Genomic DNA, 21180 nt, shown 5'->3' with positions numbered 1-21180 from the left:
AAACTGCGCTGCCGGAGTCCAACAGGGCGCGGAAGTGGCGTCCTCGGATCCTGACAGTGGCCGTAGGCGCTTCAGGGGGTGTTTTCTGGTGAACCACACAGCCTGCCATCCAAGCCTTGGTGGGGGTCGACGGCTCTGTGGGCATGGGCTCGTCGCGGGGGCTGGTCGGCCTGTGTACTGGTCGTGGGGTGCCTTCCGGCGGGCGTCGCTCCTGGGGCACCCTCCGGGGAAATGGCTGCGCTCGCTCCCCGACGTCCCGGTGGTAGGTTGCGTCCGCCAGCTCCACGGCGTCGATCACCTCGGCGATGGTCTTCGGCCCCCGCATACCCGCGGCCTGCCTCATCGAGCGGGGTAAAGCTCTCAGCAGCCTGTCTACCACTACCCGTTCGGTCACTTGAGCTGGGGAGGGTGAATCTTCCAGTAGCCAATGCTCAGCTAACCGCATCAGATCGGCGGCCTGGGCGCGGACTGGCAACCGTGTTTTAAACTCCCATTCGTGGAAGCGCTGGGCGGCAACGGTTGCAGAAAGGCCGAGACGGCCTAATATTTCTTTTTTTAACTCATTATAATTATTTTGGGAAGACGCTGGTAAGGAAAAATATGCTCGTTGCGCCTCACCGGAAAGCAGCGGTGCCAGTGTCGCAGCCCACGTACCTCTCGCCCACCCTTCGGTGCGAGCGAGTGATTCGAACATCTTGAGGTAGGCCTCAATATCATCATTTGCGGTCAGCTTGGGTAGCAAACGGGCAGCGGTGACTCGAGGGTCCGGTAGAGGGATGTTCTGGGCGGCCGGTAAGCGAAGTTCGGCCAAATACCCTTGAATGTGGCTGTGTTGCTCGGTAAGCAGCTCGAAGCACTGCTGCTGGCGGACGCTAACCTCCGTAAGCTGTTTTACAAGTTCCTCCATCGTTGCGGGGAGGAGCGAGCCTAAAAAGAAAGAAAAAAGACAGCCGGAGGTGAGAGGGGCAACAAAATGGTGGTGTAAACAACGTCTTGTTTGTTGGTGTTCTCAGCCGGCGCTAGGAACGTTCATGCCCGCATTCTCCACCACCTTGTGGCCGGGCGGAGAACAGCAACAACAAAACAAGAGTTGAGTGAGCCCCGGAGGGTGCGTTTATTGACGGTAGTGAAGCAAGGCAAACAATACGGTGAGTGAAGAGGTGAGGTTGTCTTCCTTGTGGTGCAGGGTGGCTTTCTCCTGGGTGCTGGTGTCTCCAAGTGAGGGTGGCCGGTGCAGGGGGTTGGTGCAAAGACGTGCTTTAACCCCAAAACGTGCAACCCGGAAGTGGGGGACCAAGCGGTCACGGCGACTCTGGAGGAGAAAAGATACAGCGGTCAGGTAAGTCTCACAGTGCATTGGAGATGTGTCTCACTCTCTGGTTGTGGCAGACTGCTTATAAAGCGGGCTGAGCCGTGACCGATTGGTCCGTGGTGAGTGGATCCAGCTGGTCCTCGTGTGTTGCCAGGGCGACGCTGATTGCTCCTCGGGACGCCCGTCACAATATATATATATATATATATATATATTTGTACTGCAAAAGCTCATTTATAATATTGTTTTATTTCTGCTTCAGGTTAATAACAATGGACATTTGACATTTGATGGGCCTCTTTCTCAGCCAACACCCAGCTATTTACAGTCACAACTCAACAGAGACATTATTGCTCCACTTTGGACAGACATGGACAACACTGCCAATGGAACAATCTCCTATCGTCAGTTTACCAGAGGTGGACTCTTACTAGCAGCTTCAAACAACATAAACCAGTATTTTCCTTATCTGAACTTCACTGCCTCATGGCTGCTCATTACCACTTGGGATAAAGTGCCGTACTATAACAACTCACAATCGGTAAGTTATCTTGTTATTACTTACATCTTAGAGTCTGAAAGTTTGAGTATGAAAACCTTTTTGTGTTTCAAGTATTATTAATGTAATATAATGTGTTATCTTAACATGTTTAATTTTCACCTCATTTGGTGTCTCAAAATAAGATGTTTCTCTATCTTTAAACTGATTGAATATATATATATATATATATATATATATATATATATATATATATATATATAGTACAGTACATATATACATAATACTCAGTACATATCAAACGATCTGTGAAAACAGACAAAGTAATAGTGACCATGTAATAAAAACAATTATTCACACCTGTGTTTTGCAACATTACTATTGGATCCAATATAGACGGCACAGCATCAACTTTTAGTTTTAATCTTTCAAAAAATCCTGCATGGAATTTTGCCTTGTTTGTAAATGAATCGGTTGTAAAATGAAGTGGACAAAGAACCAATTTCTCACTGATGCGTTCTGGAACTTCATTGAAAATAAAGTTCTTGACAGAGCTCCTAAAAAAGGAGCTGTAAAAATATATTGAGATTTGGCAGCTATACCACAAATATATATTCTTAAGGACATCAACAAATAAAATAAACCTCCAGAAATGTGTACAATTTGTGACCTTTAATACTTGGTGGCAAAACCCTTGTTGGCAATCACAGAGGTCAGACGTTTCTTGTATTTGGCCATCAGGTTTGCACACATCTCAGGAGAGATTTTGTCCCACTCCTCTTTGCAGATCCTCTCGAAGTCATTCGAAGTCATGTTTGGCAACTCAAACCTTCAGCTCCCTCCACAGATTTTCTATGGGATTAAGGCCTGGAGACTGGCTAGGCCACTCCAGGACCTTAATGTGCTTCTTCTTGAGCTCCTTTGTTGTCTTGGCCGTGTGCATTGTCATGCTGGAATATCCATCCACAACCCATTTTCAATGCCCTGGCTAAGAGAATGAGGTTCTTACCCAAGATTTGATGGACCATGGACCTGTCCATCATCCCTTTGATTCGGTGTAGTCCTGTCCCCTTAGCAGAAAAAACACCCCCAAAGCTGATGTAAAAATGTTTCCACCTCTATGTTTAACAGTAGGGATGTTGTTCTTGGGGTCATAGAAAGTATTTCTCCTCCTCCAAACACAGCGAGTTGAGTTGATGCCAAAGAGCTTGATTTTCGTCTCATCTGACCACAAAACTTTCACCCAGTTCTCCTTTGACGCTGCAGGATTTTAGGCCTTCACTGCGTAGTGTGTTACCAATTGTTTTCTTGGTGATTATGGTCCCAGCTGCCTTGAGATCACTGACAAGATCCTCCCGTAATAGTTCTGGGCTGATTCCTCACTATTCTCATGATCATTAAAACTCCACAAGGTGAGATCTTGCATTAAGCCCCAGACCGAGAGAGAGTTATTTTGTTTTTCATCCATTTGCGAATAATCAGACCAACTGTTGTCACCTTCTCACCAAGCTGCTTGGCTATAGTCTTGGTAGGTCTACAATCTTGTCCCTGACATCCTTGGACAGCTCTTTGGTCTTGGCCATTGTGGAGAGTTTGGAATCTGATTGATTGATTGCTTCTGTGGACAGGTGTCTTTTATACAGGTAACAAGCTGAGATTAGGAGCATTCCCTATAAGAGAGTGTTCCTTATCTCAGCTTACAACCTATACAAAAACACCTGGGAGCCAGAAATCTTGCTAACTGATAGGGGATCAGATACCTATTTCACTCATTAAAATGCAAATCAAATTATAACTTTTTTAAAATGCATTTTTCTTTTTTCTTTTTTGGTGTTGTTTTTCTGTCTCTCACTGTTAAAATAAACCTACCATTAAAATTCTAGACTGATATATATTTTTTTAAATCAGCAGGGGATCAAATAATTTTTTTCCATCACTGAACCTGTTTGAGTATCATAAACATTATTTTTTCCAAGATTTTCATGCTTGCATGCCCATTTTTAGTGGTCAAAAACCAAAGGCGGTCTGGTGTTATCTAGACATCACTGTCAAATATGCAAATAAAAACAGTACCCAGGGTTTAAGAAATGTACAGTGTGACACGTCAGATTATGAATGAGCGTGTGCACATACAGCCTCCTGAGAAATAGCATGAGCTCTCTTTCATGTTTTTAAAAACACAAATACAAATAATAAACTTAATAAACCAAGCATGTCCCATTTTGTAAAAGTCATATTACATGGTTTTACTGATTAGCACATGAAGTTTGGGTTTTTATGGAGGAGCGAAAGCACGTTTGCTGGAAAGGGGTAAAATGGGGGCACAATAATCATTTTAACTCAATTATTGTATTTTCATAATTATCCTGCGTAAAACAATTGGCAGTGCGGATAACTTCACTGCGGCGACCCCTGATTGAATGGAGCAAGCCAAGCGAGAAAGAAGACGATTGTATTTTCATAATTGTTTGAAGACGTAATCGAAACTTAATTTCAATGAATCACACAGCTCTGTCTGGAATTACTCTCTGTTTATGAGTTATTATAATAATTTTTCTTTTTCTGTTACAGAGTTTAACTTTTCAAGTTGTTTTGGTCTCTGGTGGTTCTCTGTCTTTCGTCATGATGAACTACGGCAATATCTCCTCTACGAAGCAGCAGTTTCAGGTTAGAAAAGATGAGAACAGTATATCTGAAGATTATATTAGAGAAATTCTAAATAAATTTCACCGCACAACCTTTTTGATTACATTTTCGTTTACTCAGGCTGGCTATGGCACAATAAATTCAACACACAACTTTTCAATCCTTGTGCCTGATGGAAATAAGCTTTTCAACTCCAGCAACGTCAATGTGCCGGGACGCTGGGCATTCCGTGTTGATGGTGGACCTGAGGAGGGTAATTCTTTGATTCTGTTTAATAGTGTGCAGTGACTCTTAACATTTTTGGAATCAGACCCATTAAGATTTTTAAATTATTTTTGTATGTAAATTTAAAGCCGCTCATTCTCCTATACATCCTTTTTAGCAGGATATATAATTTTATGATGCCTTTTAACAGGAATTTTCTACCCACATGGAGATGAGGATACAAAAACCCCTGCAGAATATTCTGGAAGTTCTCTGATTCCCCTGGAACAGCCGTTTGTCTACTTTGGGCTTATTTATAATCAACTATATGTAAATAGCATTGTCACATTTATGATGTTGTACACTATGTTTTACTGAAACAACATGAGTAGCTTTACATTTCCTTAAAATTCCAGATGACTGACCCTTTATTGTTTTGGTCCCATACCAGGTGCGAAACCAGGGGTATTTGACTTTTAATGAGCTGTTTGAGTGGTATTGGTACTATTATTCTACATACTCATCTATGGACATCATCGCTCCACTATGGACATATATTAACATTAGACATAACAGAAGCATCTCTTACCGACAATCAACAGATCCTCAGCTCTTAAATCGGGCCTCTAGAGACATAAACCAATATTACCCCAATCTGAACTTCTCTGCCTCATGGGTGTTCATTGCTACATGGGATAAAGTATCGTTCTATGGATACAGGCGGACAGTAAGTTTTTGTTAAGATTGAAATAATATGACAGAAGTTTCTTGCACAGCAATTTGTTATAAGGAATTAGTTTAGCAGGTTCTCTGTATTCTCCTTTTATTTTCAAGGAGTCGACCTTTCAAGTGGTTTTGGTGTCTGGCAAAAACATGTCATTTACACTCATGCATTATGGTCTTATTGCCCCTACATATGTTGTTAAAGTAAGTAATTAAAAAAATACTCTGAAATAAAAAAATATTATTTTGTATCACTATATGATGTTTGTATTTTAACTGAACCTTTCGTTGTCTTACTTTGATTGACAGTCTGGCTATGACACAAATGATTCAACTGATTTCTTTTCAATTCCTGCCTCTGACTCCACATATTTGTCCTACACAAGCAATGTCAACGTCATGGGTCGATGGGTATTTCGGACTGACAAAGCACCAGGAAATGGTAATATTAATGTACATGCCATTTATTGCATATCTTGTTTAGTAGTTGTTTGTTTGTTTGTTTGTTTTTTTATTGGAGAGCAATTCATTCATTTCATAATTGTGCTGAGAAATGAACTTGCATGCTTGCAGGACTGTTCTATCCATATACCAATAATCACAAGCAAAACACTCAACATTATTCTGGTTTTTCGTGGCTCGATTTGCAGAAACCATTTTCTTACTTCGGGCTCACATACAGATCTGTTTTTGTAAGGACACTCATTTATGCATTTTAAAAGCAATTTGACACTTATGCTAGCCATTAAAATATTTGTCAACGTGAAATCTGTTTTCCAAACCTCTTTTAGGTTAACAAAAATGGATTTCTTACTTTCGACTGGCAATGGTTTCCATCAAGTCCCCCAACTCTTCCTGCATATATGGACATTGTTGCTCCACTATGGACAGATATTGACAATAGTGACTTTTACTTTCACCAATTCAGTAGTGTCCGAATACTACAACGAGTTACAAATGATATCCGTCAATATTTTCCTCACACAAATTTTAGTGCAGACTCAGTTTTTATTTGTACTTGGGATAATGTGACATACGTCAACACTTCAGCAGAGGTATGATTTGTTTCATTGTTTGTTTTAACTTGTCTTGTGACTGTGTGTGATCATTTAATGTTGTGTTGTTTTTCTCCTTCAGAAATCCTCTTTTCAGGTACTGCTGATCTCTGGTTCTGGATTGTCATTTATAATATTCAATTATGCCAATATTCCCCAAACAAAACATATTGCACTGGTGAGAAAGATTTCCAAAGCCCTGTATTTTTTAAAATGTAATACACAGTATTTGGGACAGTTAAAAAGCAAATTCTATATAATATATAATAGAATTGTTTTAGAGTAATGTGAGATTTTTAGCTACAGCTTCTCTTATGTATAAACATGTTTGTCATCATTATTTAGGCTGGATATGACACAAGTGATTCAACTGATTTATTTTCAATTCCTGTCTCTGACGTTACATACCTTTCAAACACAAGCAATGTCAACGTCCTGGGTCGATGGGTATTTCGAGTTGACCATGCATCAGACAACTATGGTACAGCAATTTAATAATTAAACATGGCATTTCTGTATATCTTGTTTAATAGTTGTTTAACGTTTGAAACGTAGATTCAGTTAATTGGGGATTTAATATGTAGTGAAATGTTACACATCAATTAAAATCATAAGCGTGCTAAAAATAAACTTGTATGCTTTCAGGACTGTTTTATCCATTTCGCAATGGGCACAAACAAAACAATCAAGAATATTTTGAGTTCTATTTACAGACACCATTTTCTTACTTCGGACTCAGATACAGATCTGTTTATGTGAGGACACTCATTAATGCAACAAAGAATTTTTAAAAAGCAATTTAACACTTATGCTAGCCGTTCGTCAACATGTAATCTGTAATTTAAACCCCTTTTAGGTTCACAAAAATGGATTTCTTACTTTCAACCGGCCATTATTTCCATCAAGTCCCCCAACTTTTCCTGCATATATAGACATTGTTGCTCCACTATGGACAGATATTGCCAACAGTGACATTTACTTTCAACAACTTGGTGTTCGAGGACTACAACGAGTAACAAATGATATACGTCAATATTTTCGTCGTAAAAACTTCAATGCAGACTCAGTTTTTATTTGTACTTGGGATAATGTGACATATTTCAACACTTCAGCACAGGTAAGATTTGTTTCGATACTTCTTTTCAATTGTCTTGTGAATGTGTGATGATTTGATTTTGTGTCGTTTTTCTTATTCAGAACTCCTCTTTTCAAGTACTGCTGATCACAGGTTCTAGTTTGTCATTTATTCTATTCAATTATGGCAGTATTCCCCAAACTAAACATATTGCACTGGTAAGAAAGTTTTTCCAAGCCCTGTCATTTTTATTTTGAAATTAAATACCATTTACAGTATTCAGTTCAAATGTATTTGTAGGGATACAACAGAATTGTTTTACAGTATTGTTAGATTATTAGCTACAGTACCAGTAACAAATGTGTTTTTAATCATTGTTTAGGCTGGATATAACATTGTCGATTCCACCAGTTATTATATAATTCCTGTGTCTGACACTGCTAACCTGACCCACTCCACAAATGTCAATTTTACGGGACGTTGGGCTTTTCGTGTCGACACTTTGCCAACAGAACATAGTAATAAATTTTTTATTTCTTCTCCTTAACTTAATTAACATTTAATCTTTGTATGTACTGTACCAAGGCCATTTTTTTCCAGGTCTGTTTTATCCAGCTGGCAATCAGCACAATCAGAATTCCTGTCGAAGTAATGGAAACTTGACAGCTCTGCACTTGCAGTATCCTTTCTTGTACTTTGGACGCAAATACCACAACATATATGTGAGATGTTATATTAACACATTTTAAGAACATTGATGTATTACAAGTCATGTGCTTCAGTTAAATGTTCAAATCTTTACTACAGGTCAATAATAATGGATATTTGACGTTTGAACCGTTTAATGAAAGTCTCCCCAAGGCTTTCCCTGCCAACTCTATTGGAGACATTATAGCTCCATTCTGGGCAAAGTTTGACTGTAGTGTCAGTGGAAGCATCTCCTACTATGTGGCAACTCAAGGCCGTAATCTGGACCGGGCGAGAAATGATGTCAAACGGTATTTTCCAGAGTTTGCCTTCTCAGTATATGCAGTCCTCATTGCTACTTGGAATAGGGTGCCGTACTTGAACAGCTCCACCACGGTATGTAGATAAAATCTATAACAGACTTATTAAAAGGTTTACACACACTTTAGCTTTAACGAGTTTTGTTTTTTAGACAATATGTAGGTGTATTTTATTTCATTAAACCTTACTGGACTTTTCTCAGGAATCCTCCTTCCAAATCCTTCTAGTCATATGCAGGACTTATTCCTTTGTCATAATGAACTACGGAAATATCTCCTCAACTGATCAAAGCATTCAGGTTGGACAGAATAAGAATTGTTACAAAACTATAAAATTCTGATATTATTATTAATTAATAATCATATTAAATGGTCATATACATTAATTTATTATTATTATTATTATTTTGTATTATTTACTTGCAGGCTGGCTATGACACAATAAATTCAACAAATTATTTTTCAATCCCTGTGACTGATGAAAATAAGCTGTTTAACTCCAGCAATGTCAATGTGCCGGGACGCTGGGTATTTCGTGTTGATGGTGGACCTGAGGAGGGTAACGTTACTCTTCAATATAAAGAATATCACATTGTTTGATATGTTATTGTTAAAGCACATTATCATTGAACATTGTTATAGCCACGAAATATAATATGAAAAAGTAGGCATTTATGTCCTTCAAATCTTTTATCATGCATAATAATACTATTGGGAATATTAGGAATATTCTACCCATATGGAGACGAAGAGGATGAGAGGAGCCCGCAGTCGGACGATGGAAGCTCTCCACTGATTCCTCTGCTGCAGCCATTTGTGTACTTCGGCCGTGTATATGACCAAATATTTGTAAGTAGAATTTTGATATTCATGACATTCAATTACATACATATACAGTCAAGCACGAAATTATTCATACCCCTGTCAAATTCTGACTTAAAGTATACTTTTATTCAACCAGCAATTTTTATTTATTTTTTATTAGAAATGACGCAGATGTCTCCCAGAAGGTGATAAGACGATGTACAAGAGGCATCATTGTGGAAAAATTATTACTCATCTTTTATTTACATTTGAACAAAAAGTGGCATGTCCAAAATTATTCATACTCTTCTCAATAATCAATAGAAAAGCCTGTATTGGCTATTACAGCAATCAAACGCTTCCTATAATTGCCTATTAACCTATAAACCAGCTTTCTGCATGTCTCCACTGGTATTTTTGCCCATTCATCTTTAGTGCGTTTAGGGTCATTGTCGTGCTGAAATGTCCACTGGTGCCCAAGGCCAAGTTTCTCTGCAGACTGCCTTGGTCTGCGTCCGTGGAACCCAGCAGTGTGCAGTGTCCGTTGGACTGTCTGCCTTGAGATGTTGCCACCAGCAGAGCCCAGATTCATTGGGATGGCCTTGATGGTGATCCTTGGCTTCTTTTTTCCCTCTCTTACTATCCTCCTGGCCAGCACAGGTGTCACTTTTGGCTTCCGACCACGTCCTTTTTCACGAGATTTTTCACAGTGCGGAAAGTCTTGTATTTTTTAATAATACTTTGCACTTTAGCCACTGGAACTTCAAAAGATTTAGATATGGTCTTATAGCCCTTACTGACTTGTGAGCAGCCACAATGCGTAGCCGCAGGTCCTCAGTGAGCTTCTTTGTCTTAGCCATGACTGTCCACAAACCAACAACAGAGAGCTTCTGTTTTTTACCTGTTGAGTTGATTGAAACAGCTGTTCCCAATTAATCAAATAAAAGCTGAGAAATATATTTTCCACAATGATGCCTCTTGTACTTCGTCTTATTATCTTTTGAGAGAAGTCTGTGTCATTTCTGGTAAAAAAAAAAAAAAACTTGCTGGTTGAATAAAAATAACTTTAAATTAGAATTTGCCAGGGGTATGAATAGTTTCAGGCTTGACTGTATATTCCCCATAGATTATGTTACTTGAAAATCCTCATGACTGGTTTTGATCTTTCAGGTGAATAACAATGGAGACCTGACCTTTAATTGGCCACTTTCCCAGTGGTATCCCAATTATTTTCCTGCATACTCATATATAGACATCATCGCTCCACTGTGGACAGATATTGACAATTGTGAGAAAGGCACCATCTCTTACCGACAAATAACAGATGCTCGTCTCTTGAATCGGGCATCAAGAGACATTAACCTATATTTTCCCAAAATGACATTTTCTGCCTCTTGGGGTTTTATTGCTACATGGGATAAAGTAGCATACTTTGGAAACAGTGAAGCAGTAAGTTTCTCTTTCAGTTAGAATGCACTTTTTTTGCTAAATGTTTTCAATTAACTGAATTTCATGGAATATCCAGAATGATGTTGTATGACTCTATTAATGACGACTGTATTAATGAAGAATTCCCTGTCTTATCCAGGAGTCAACTTTTCAAGTGGTTTTAGTGTCTGGAAAAAACATGTCATTTATACTCATGCATTATGATTTCATCACTCCCACCCAATATGAAGAGGTAAGGCAATGTGAAAATGTGATCATATGTTGTGTCACACAAATTTATGATGTTAATGTGTTAAATTATATGTTTTTGGATTTAATGTATTTGTGTGTGTGTGTGTGTGTGTGTGTGTGTGTTTTATTCTTTTACAGTCTGGCTTTGACACAATTTCCTCTACTAATTTCTTGTCAATTCCTGTTTTTGACATTGCAAGTCTATCATACGCAAGCAATGTCAACGTCACTGATAGATGGGTGTTTCGTGTTGATGATCCATCAAAACGTTATAGTATATTTGTTTATTAATTAAATGTGTTGTTTGGTTTCATTTTAGATGTCTAATTTGATCATTTTTGTCTAGATTTTTTTCAATATTATGTGTAACAGAGTTGGAAGACTTTTATATGTATGTAACATTTGCTTCTGCTTTGTTTTGTAGGTTTCTGTATTAAAACTAATCTCCGAGGTACATTAATACTACATTGACAATTTGGTTTCTAGTTAGATATAGTAAAATAATCTATATATCTATATATATCTATATATCTATATCTATATCTATATCTATATCTATATCTATATCTATATCTATATCTATATATATATATATATATATATATATATATATATATATAAAGATCAGTAGTCAAGTGCCAGCAAGGCATGCTATTTGCATTTGTAATCCAGCTATCATTATTTTATGTGGGATTAGACATATTGAATCGGTATGTAAATGAGTCCCCCTCAAAAAAACTACATGAATGTGATTGATGCTATGCATCAGTACTGCTTAAAAAGTTCTTGGGTAATACAACATTTTGTGTTTGCTCCCTCAGATAATGTTTCTAGTGCTCTGATGTGTGGAAGAACCCTAGTTACCATCAACAGCAGGATCGTAGGAGGTCAGAACGCTTCAGCTGGACGCTGGCCCTGGCAGGCTAGTATACTTCTCTCAGGCAGGCACATCTGTGGAGGTTCTCTCATCAACAAAGAGTGGGTGCTGTCTGCTGCGCACTGCTTTAATGGGTAAACTCATTCAACTTACTTACCAATAAATACTTGAGCTTTCATAGATTCCACTGGTCAAAAGTATAATGTATAGTAAATATTAAAAATTGACATTTCTGCTTAACTTCGGACAAGTTTGGCCAAAAACGATTCGAAATGGCATGCTGAGTACAGACAGCACCTTCATTTTACCTTGTGCTTGGCCCCTTAATTGCTTGTTTTAATACATATTATTGGGAGATATAGAATGATAGAGTCTACTGACAACTTACATACAGTGAGGATTATTCGCAAATGAAAGAAAAACTTCGGTCTGAAGATCTCACCTCGTGGAGTTTCAATGATCATGAGAACGGTGAGGAATCAGCCCGAAACTACACAGGAGGATCTTGTCAATGATCTCAAGGCAGCTGGGACCATAATCACCATAATCACGTTGTGTTTCCCCATGGATTCCTTTCTACGTCCAGAGTTCATCCTGCTACGGCTGAAGCAGGGGGAATTACCGCTCAAGGGATACACGGTAATGTTCCAACTCGTAGCTCAAACCACCAGCTATCCGGACGACGTGCCCTGTGCTTTCTATGATGCAAGTCTCAACGCGTCATGCAGAGCGTCGTCGTCCGAGGACGGCCCTCAAGCGGACTTCGCCGAGTTTGTGGAGTGGACACTGGCGAGAAACAAACCCTCATTTTCCACCCGTTCCCAGGAGAACCTCGTCAGTGCCACTCCAGACCCAGAGCTCAGCCAGCCACCCCGACCCGCGGATTACGAGCCTGAGCCCATCGTAGACGGGAAGCCCGAGCCCGGAGCGCCGACGGGGTCATAACTTCCGACCAGGTGCGAGAGCCGGCCACTACATCTACAACGGTGGAGTGCTTCGTGGAGCAAGAGAGGGCGGTAGAGAGCCCTGCCCACTGCACCACCACTGGGGGTGAGCATGAGCACAACTCTGGGGACTTAATAGACTTTGTCACGGAAATACCTGTCTGCCTGGATTTCCCACCCAACCTCCCTCTTCTGTCTATGTCTGAATCTCCGCTGGTTCTGTCCAGCCTTCCTGAATCTCCGCTGGTTCCGTCCAGTCTTCCAGAATCCCCGCTGTCTTCTGTCTGTCCCCTTGCTCACCCCCAGCCCACCAGCTGTGCAGTGGGCTTGCCGCAGGTCAGCCAGCTTCCATCGGCGTCATGGCTGGAGGATCCCTCATCTCCGCCTTCAGCCTCTGAGTCCTGGACTCCGCCTCGGCCCCCCGACCCTGCGGCTCCACCCCGTCTCTCTGCTCCCTCGTCTCCGCTGTCGGCAGTTGGTCCACCAGCTCCACCGGGCTCCATCGTCCCTCCGGCTCCGCCCTGGTCAGTCGTCGCCCCACCTTAGCCTCTGGACTTTACTCCTCCGGCTGCGCCTCGTCGCTCCGTCCCACCGGCTCTGTGGACCTCCTCCCTCCTGCGGGCACAGCCTCGGTTCCCTTGTTGGTCCAGCTCCTCCGCGGACCTTTCGGACCTTTATCTCCGCTTTGGTCGCCAGAGCCTTGGGTTCCTCCTTGGTCCTCCGGATCCGCGGTGTCGCCCAAGATCATCGGCTTTCCGTCTCCGCCTCGGGCTCGCCCACCACCTGTTCCGCCTCCGTCGGTCGGCCCCATGGAGTCGTCAGCCCTTCCTCCACCATGGCTCCTCCCTCCATCGGCTCCACCGTGGGATTCCATCATGGCTGAGTTTTGGGTCCCACCTGGCTCCTCCTGCTCCAGCCCCCTCCTTGGCTCCTCTCTCTGTCATCACCTCCATGGACTATTCCGTCACCTGCCTGGACTCCATCTTGTGTCCTCCTCCCGGGAGTCCATGCTCCACCAAAGCCCCCTCCTTAGACTTTGTACTGTTTTTTTTTTTTCTGTTTGTCGGCACGAGGACGCGCCTTCCGGGAGGAGGAGGTAATGTCACACGCCCGGACTTTTAGTTTGGTTACTCCCATCAAATCCCCCCGCAGATCTGAGTGTTTTGGTTTCTCCCTCATTGTCTCCACCTGGATGTGTAATCAGTCTGTGTATTTAGTGCACTGTAAAAAAAAATCTCGTAAAAAAACGGTCAAATGACTGGCAGCTACGGCTGCCAAACAAAAACCGTAATATTACAGTAAAATATCTTAATTGAAATAAAGTGCAAAAACAATAATTTTACAGAAATTTTCATTAAAGCTTTTACAGAAAAAAAACATTATTTTACAGATTTTTCCTTGTTTCAATTACGATAATTTACTTTAATTTTACGGTTTTTGTTTGGCAGCCATAGCTGCCAGTCATTTGACCGTTTTTTTACAGGACCTTTTTTACAGTGTAAAACCCTTATTTTAATGATTTTTCCTTGTTTCAATTAGGATATTTTACTTTAATTTTACGTTTTTTGTTTGGCAGCCGTAGCTGCCAGTCATTTGACCGTTTTTTTACGGGACCTCTTTTACAGTGTAAAACCCTTATTTTACAGACTTTCCCCTTTTTTGGTTACAATATTTTACTTTAACTTTATGGTTTTTGTTTGGCAGCCGTAGCTGCCAGTCGTTTGACCATTTTTTTACAGTGTAAAACCCTTATTTGACAAACTTTACCTAGATTATTACAATGAAAGCACTAAATGTTCTACAGAGAAACACTGTTATTTTACAAATCATTACAATAAAAAACCTTCAATAAAGTGTCAAAGCATGCTCAAGGTGGAAAATTAACAGTTTTATTTAAAAGACAAAAAAACAGTCTGCAGCACAAAGTCTGTGCAAATGCCATATAAAATTAATATTTTACATTTCAGCAATTTTTTAAAGAAATACAGCACAATTACATTAAAAGAACATGGGACAGTTTCATCAAAACGTTTAATTAAATATATATTTAACTTAAAACTATTAGAAAATATTTCCTGATAATTCACTCTTCCACATGTAATCCAAGATGTTCATATCTTTCTTTCTTGAAGTCGAAAAGAAATTAAAGTTTTTGAGGAAAAGATTTCAGGATTTTTCTCCATATAGTGGACTTCAGTGGGATTAAGGTCAAGGATAAAGGTTTCAAAAGTTCAATACAGCTTTCAAAGGGCTTTACAAATTCCCAGTGACCCTTATTCCTTGGATGGGATGATGTAGAGCCCTTTGAAGCTGCATTGACAATTAATTTTTAATTAATTTTGGACCTTCAACCCGTTGGCTCCCATCGAAATATGGAGAAAAATCCTGGAATGTTTTCCTCAAAAACCTTTTCGACAGAAAAAGAGACAGACAAGAGCATCTTAAATGACACAGGGGTGAGTAAATTATCAGCAGGAAATATTTGTATCAGAATTGAACTAGTCCTTTAGAACTGAATAAATACAAAACCAGTACATCTACAAAATTGTCAAGATTAACAATTTTATTAGTTTCAGATCAAAATTTAGATTACTGAATTTTTCATAACCAGTTATTCAGAGCTCCAAGGAGAAACTGAACTAAAAATGCATTTCTATCTCATCCACATCATTTTATCTTAATTCATGGGCATCATATACAGTGGTGTCCAAAATTATTAGAACACTAGTATTTTTACCAGCTAAAAATGATTTTAATTCAGTCATGTCTATCTTTTGCTGTAGTGTTTCAATTGGTAATTTTATTTTATATTTCTAAACATTAATTTTGCCATTAAATGTAATAATCCAGTAAGATTTTTGTTTGACAACAGCCAGTGCTCCAGAGATCTGATCTTATCATCATCCATTCTGCACAGAATGGCATGAAGAAACAGAACAAACTGAGACAGATTAAATCTAGAAGAACTGTGGCAACGTCTCCAAGATGCTTCAAGAGACCCACCTGCAAACCTGAAAAACTATCCGCAAGTGCACCTTGTGCAAAAGCTGCTTTAAACACAAGATGATGGTCAAAAGAAGTTAATTGATGAAGAAAACATAACATTTATGATATTTATCAACATTCTCATTTTACAGAATTTGTACACAAGTGCTTAAAACTTTTAACAGTACTGCTTTGCTGGTAGGTTTCTTTAAGCATCTTGGAGATGTTGCCACAGTTCTTCTGGATTTAGATGATGAGATTAGACCTCTGTGTGAAGCACTGTCTGTTTTCATACTCCTTGTGTCACTGATTATTATAATTAATGGCAAAATGAACACTTGAAAATGTAGACATATTTCATACTGACACACTATAGCAAATGATAGAAATAGTTAAGTTTAAACCATTAGTTAAGGCACTAGTTAGTTAGTTAAAATACTAGTGTTCTAATAATTTTTGGCACCACTGTAGCTCTGATAATTAATGTAGTGTGAGAATAAGTAAAACCAAAACATACAACAAAAGGTCCATGACTCTGCACCAGAAGTGACAGACACACCAGATGAAGAGCAGTCCTCCTCCAAATGGTCAGTAATCAGCTGGGGGTAAAAAACCAAACAAAACAAATTGAAAAAAGATAAAAATAAAATAAAATTAAAAAACAGAAGAAAAATAATATGAACATTTCTAATGTTAGTGTGTCTTAATGTTAAGAATGACATGTAGAATCTTAATGTTAGAAATGAATACTTACTTCCTCTGAAGATCATGTAGAAGATTTTCATTCCCAAAACTTCAGGATCATAAGGGGGAAACACACACACAAGCAATCAATTACATTAAAATTTATTTGTTTGATAAAACACTATCTACTTACTGACAGACATGGGCTTGCAAAAATGTACTCACCAGCTCCAAACCAAATCTGCACAGCTGATCCAAAATCCTGGTTTACATCTAGTATTCTTCTCCATGGAGTCCAATGATCATGCTTTCACTCAGGTCCTCTCTCTGTCAGATGAGTTCACATAACAGTGTTCTCAGGTTACTCATTTTGAAGTTCTGTCACATTTTGTGAGTTTGATCTTAAAACTAGCATGGCTGCACGATATGACCATATTATTTCACAATAGTAATACATTACAGTATAGTTATTTATTATATTGTATTTCATTCAACATGCGATCAAAGTAGCAAATTAACGTTACAAACAATAGGACTAATACAAAGGCAAGTTAAGTACATTGAATGATTTTCTCTTTAGTGTTTGATTATAATTAAGAACGACTGCTGGTAACGTTAGGCTTAATTATACTGCTGTAACTTTAAGAACAAAATGTACAGATCCAGTAACTGACACCAACCGGGTTTGTTAATCTGGACTCAAAACATTAGCGACTGTATTTAGGTCAATTACATCTTAAGTAAACTGTCTGTATTTGACTATTCAAGTGAGCTGCAGATTTCTTTTACTTCATATATTCAGCAAGACATAAACATAATGTTATGTTACCGCCTAGCCGCAGCTAACAGTATTAGCTCATACTAACAAAACACAGTAACACACACTGGTAGGATACTAAGATATGTAATCGCGATTAGTATATCACTTCAGTAAACTGTATCTTAATATAACTAACGTTACAGTCTATAGAACTTTATATAATAGTAAAGGGTACTTACCTTTTGCAGTTTGCATGATCTTTAGCTGCTGGAAAAAGTCCATATTCGCGTTTGTTTGTTCTCAATCTTCATTCCACAACCAAAACTCGCTCAAAATATGAATTAAACAGTCAGACGTAAAATAATCCACGTGAAAGCCGTTGCTTGAGGAGCGACCGAAGCAGACTGTCACTGTACAAGAAGCCGATCAGCAGCATATTCAAATTTGACCGGGAAACGACTCCCTACTAGTCATTGGCCAGAATAATTAATGGCAGCGATAATCAAACGCTCATTGGCTGTCGCCGGTACCGTCATAGATTGCGACTTGCAGTGTTTCCACCGGTAATGCGTGTTTTAAAAAGGAAAAGCGCGTCAACTGAGCGATAGTGAAAGTGAATTCGGGATACTAGTGTTTTGAGCGTTTAACAACTTAAATGATGCCCTGCTCCTCAAACTACATTATTATCCTACTGTATATTCCACCAGAGAGGACTGCGACTACAAACGTATTGTCATTTGGACTACTGTGGTATTGCTTTTTGACTTGACTTCTGCAAATAAATTATACACTCGCTCTTTATTGGTTAATTTGTTCTTTATAAAAATAAACAATTTTTAATGCAATAGATTTTTAGTGCATGGTTACAGGATTTGTGGATTTTAAGACTGATTTTCTATTTTATATATATTCTACTTCTGTTTTATTTAAAATTACAGAGTTTTAATGTAAAATACACCTTAAATATAAAACTAATAAGATTTACTTTCAAATTACAAAAAGAACATTAAATTGTTAGTATGGACATAAACCTTAATGAGCAACATTATTTAATTACAGATTGTTTTTGTAATTTTACATCAATATGTAAGTAGTTTAAGAAAACAGAAAAAATACTGTAAAAAATACAATAATTTTTTGTATAAAAAAAATGAGAATTCCTGTAATTTGTCATTAATGGAGTAATACTTAAAATAACAATTAAGTTGTTAATTTACAGATATTGTTTGTAATTTTACAAAGTTTTTAACATAATTTAAAATAACACAAAAAATACTGTAAAAATAATACAGTATTTTTTCTGTATAAAAAAGAAAAAATACTGTAATTTGTCTTTAATGAAAAAGGACCTAAAATAACAGTCAAGTTGTTAGTTTACAGATATTGTTAGTAATCTTACTAAGTTTTGAATGTAACTTGAAATTACAGAAAACTACTGTAAAAAAGTTACAGTTATTTTCTGTAAAATTAGTTTTTTTTTTAACAGTGTGTGTGTGTTTTTCCCTCAATGCTGTCGGTCTTTAATGTTACCACTCCGTGTTCCTGTGTCTGCCTGTTTCCCGTTGGATTTATTAAATACTTTTCATTTTACTACGTCGTTGTTCGTCTGTTCCTGCCTGAAACCTGACAGTTAGGTTCTCTGAATAAAATTGATGTGGTTATTTTCTCCTCTAGCAATATCTCCATATTCATACTTTATATTTACGCTAAACAGTAAAAATTTTTTAGTGTTTTCTTTTAATGATCTCTTCCATTAAAAACGAATAAAACTATTGGTTCTTGCATTATTCCTCTATCTATTTCTTTACCGTCCTCAGGAATCCCATCTATTATTACTCTGTGATTTTGGGGCGACAGACCCAGGAAGGCTTCAACCCCAATGAATTGTCCAGTATAGTGAGATTTATCATCAGACATCCTAGTTACAACCATTTAACAAATGATAACGATATCGCGCTTCTGAAATTGAGATCTCCAGTGACCTTCACTGACTACATCAGACCCGTGTGTCTGGCAGCTGATAGCAGTGTGTTCCACAGTGACACAGACAGCTGGGTCACTGGATGGGGAAACATTGGTGAAGGAGGTGAGAAATCATTACCATTTCACATTAAAATCAACATGAAATGCCTTTTATAATACCATTCAAAACAGGATAGTCAGTAATTATGCAGAATAAATAACATCTCATGTCTTTCCTACAGTGCCCCTTCAATCCCCTGATGTTCTACAGGAAGTAATGTTGCCAGTAATTGGTAACAGACAGTGCAACTGTCTCTATGGAGTTGGAGAGATAACAGAAAACATGATCTGTGCTGGTCTACAGGAAGGAGGCAAGGACTCATGTCAGGTACAAAAAGTCTCTGTTCAGCTCAAACATGTGTTTACAAGATAAACAATAAGTGCTTCAAATTAAAAAAAATAAATTGCAAAGATTTGGGAAATTATGTCTAAACTTTGAGAGAAACAGAGACTTTTGAGTTTGTGATGCACAAAACAAAACAACAACAAAAATCTAACCACCATTATTACTATTTTCTTCAAATGTCCTTGTTTTGTCTGCACAAAAGTTTGCTTTTAATCTGGGAAAATATGCATTTATTATCACAATACAGTATATCGAACATGAACTACCATGCAAAGTTTTTTTTTTTTTTTTTTTTTTTTTTTTTTTTTACTGTTTTTGATAAAAGTCTTCTATGCTCACCCAGGCTGGATTGATTTGATAAAAAAATAAAAAAAATAAAAAAATACAGTAACAGTAATATTATAAAATGTTACTGCAATTTACAATTTATTTTTCTATTTTAATACCATTTAAAATGTAAATTACAATCATTTTCAGCATTATTATTTCAGTCTTCAGTGTCACACGATCCTTCAGAAATCATTCTAAAATGCTGATTTGCAAATGCTTCTTATTATCAGTGTTGAAAACAGTTTTGCTGCTTTATATTTTCATGAAAACTGAGATACATTTTCGTTTTTTAGCATTCTCTGAGTTGAAGGTTCAAAATAATAGTATTTCAATTTGAAATAGAAATAGAAATCTTTACTGAATAAACTTATTAATGTGTTGAGGCATAAAGATTGAATGTCAGTGTATGTTTCTTTCTACAAATGCATGTATCGATGTGTATTTTTAGGGGGATTCAGGAGGTCCAATGGTGAGCAGGCAGAGATCTGTATGGGTTCAGTCAGGTATTGTTAGCTTTGGGACTGGCTGTGCTCGACCTGAACTCCCTGGTGTGTACACCAGAGTATCACGCTATCAGGAATGGATCAGTTCCTTAGTGTGCAATGATCCTCCAGGTTTTGTGCAGTTTACCTCTGCTGGAGCTGATCCTGACTACAGTTACAGCTGTCCCGGTCTACCTCCTCCTCCTTCCTCATTAAATTATACAGAATATAAACTTCAATCTTCTTCAACATCTCCTCCACAAAATGTTTTGTTATCTTTTCTATTGTTTCCACCAATACAGTTCTTAATTTCTATGTAAAGATACACTAGTCACTAGTGTTTGGGGTCAGTAAGCTTATTTATCGATTTTGATGGTGACATAAGTGGGATACGATGAACAAATACATTAATGTAAAGATATATAGATAAACTGGAAGATGTAAATTTATTATTATTTACCTGTTATTTCTAATTAGCTTGTCAACACAATACATATCATAAAAATACAATTATTTTACTGACTATTGATGTATAGATTTGTCACTTTTTTCCATTTCATTTTCATATGGATTGATGTTTTTTTTAATATCTTTACTTTATATTTATTACATCTTATTTTTTTTTTTTTTTTTTTTTGGTGGTGGTGTAATGCTCATAATAGGTTTATATTGTAGGATAAGAAGCTTTTTTTATTGTGTGGCAAAAATAAGCATTTGTAATAATTCCACAAGTTGTCGAATTACA

General features: G+C 38.0%; 1 protein-coding gene across 1 annotated transcript in view; it reads left to right on the top strand.

Annotated features, from left to right (window-relative positions):
* Positions 1-20755, top strand: part of LOC141298323 (serine protease 27-like) — a 33204-nt gene extending 12449 nt beyond the window's left edge. The window contains exons 4-7 of the mRNA XM_073828825.1: positions 11827-12016; positions 19073-19341; positions 19460-19605; positions 20402-20755. Coding sequence (XP_073684926.1) covers positions 11827-12016; positions 19073-19341; positions 19460-19605; positions 20402-20755 — 959 coding nt within the window. The remainder of the gene's footprint in view (positions 1-11826; positions 12017-19072; positions 19342-19459; positions 19606-20401) is intronic.
* Positions 20756-21180: the final 425 nt, after the last annotated feature.

The sequence above is a fragment of the Garra rufa genome, chromosome 22, assembly GCF_049309525.1.
Source record: "Garra rufa chromosome 22, GarRuf1.0, whole genome shotgun sequence".
Classification (NCBI taxonomy): domain Eukaryota; kingdom Metazoa; phylum Chordata; class Actinopteri; order Cypriniformes; family Cyprinidae; genus Garra; species Garra rufa.
Note: the sequence above shows the minus strand (reverse complement) of the source record. Positions and strands in the feature narration are given on the sequence as shown.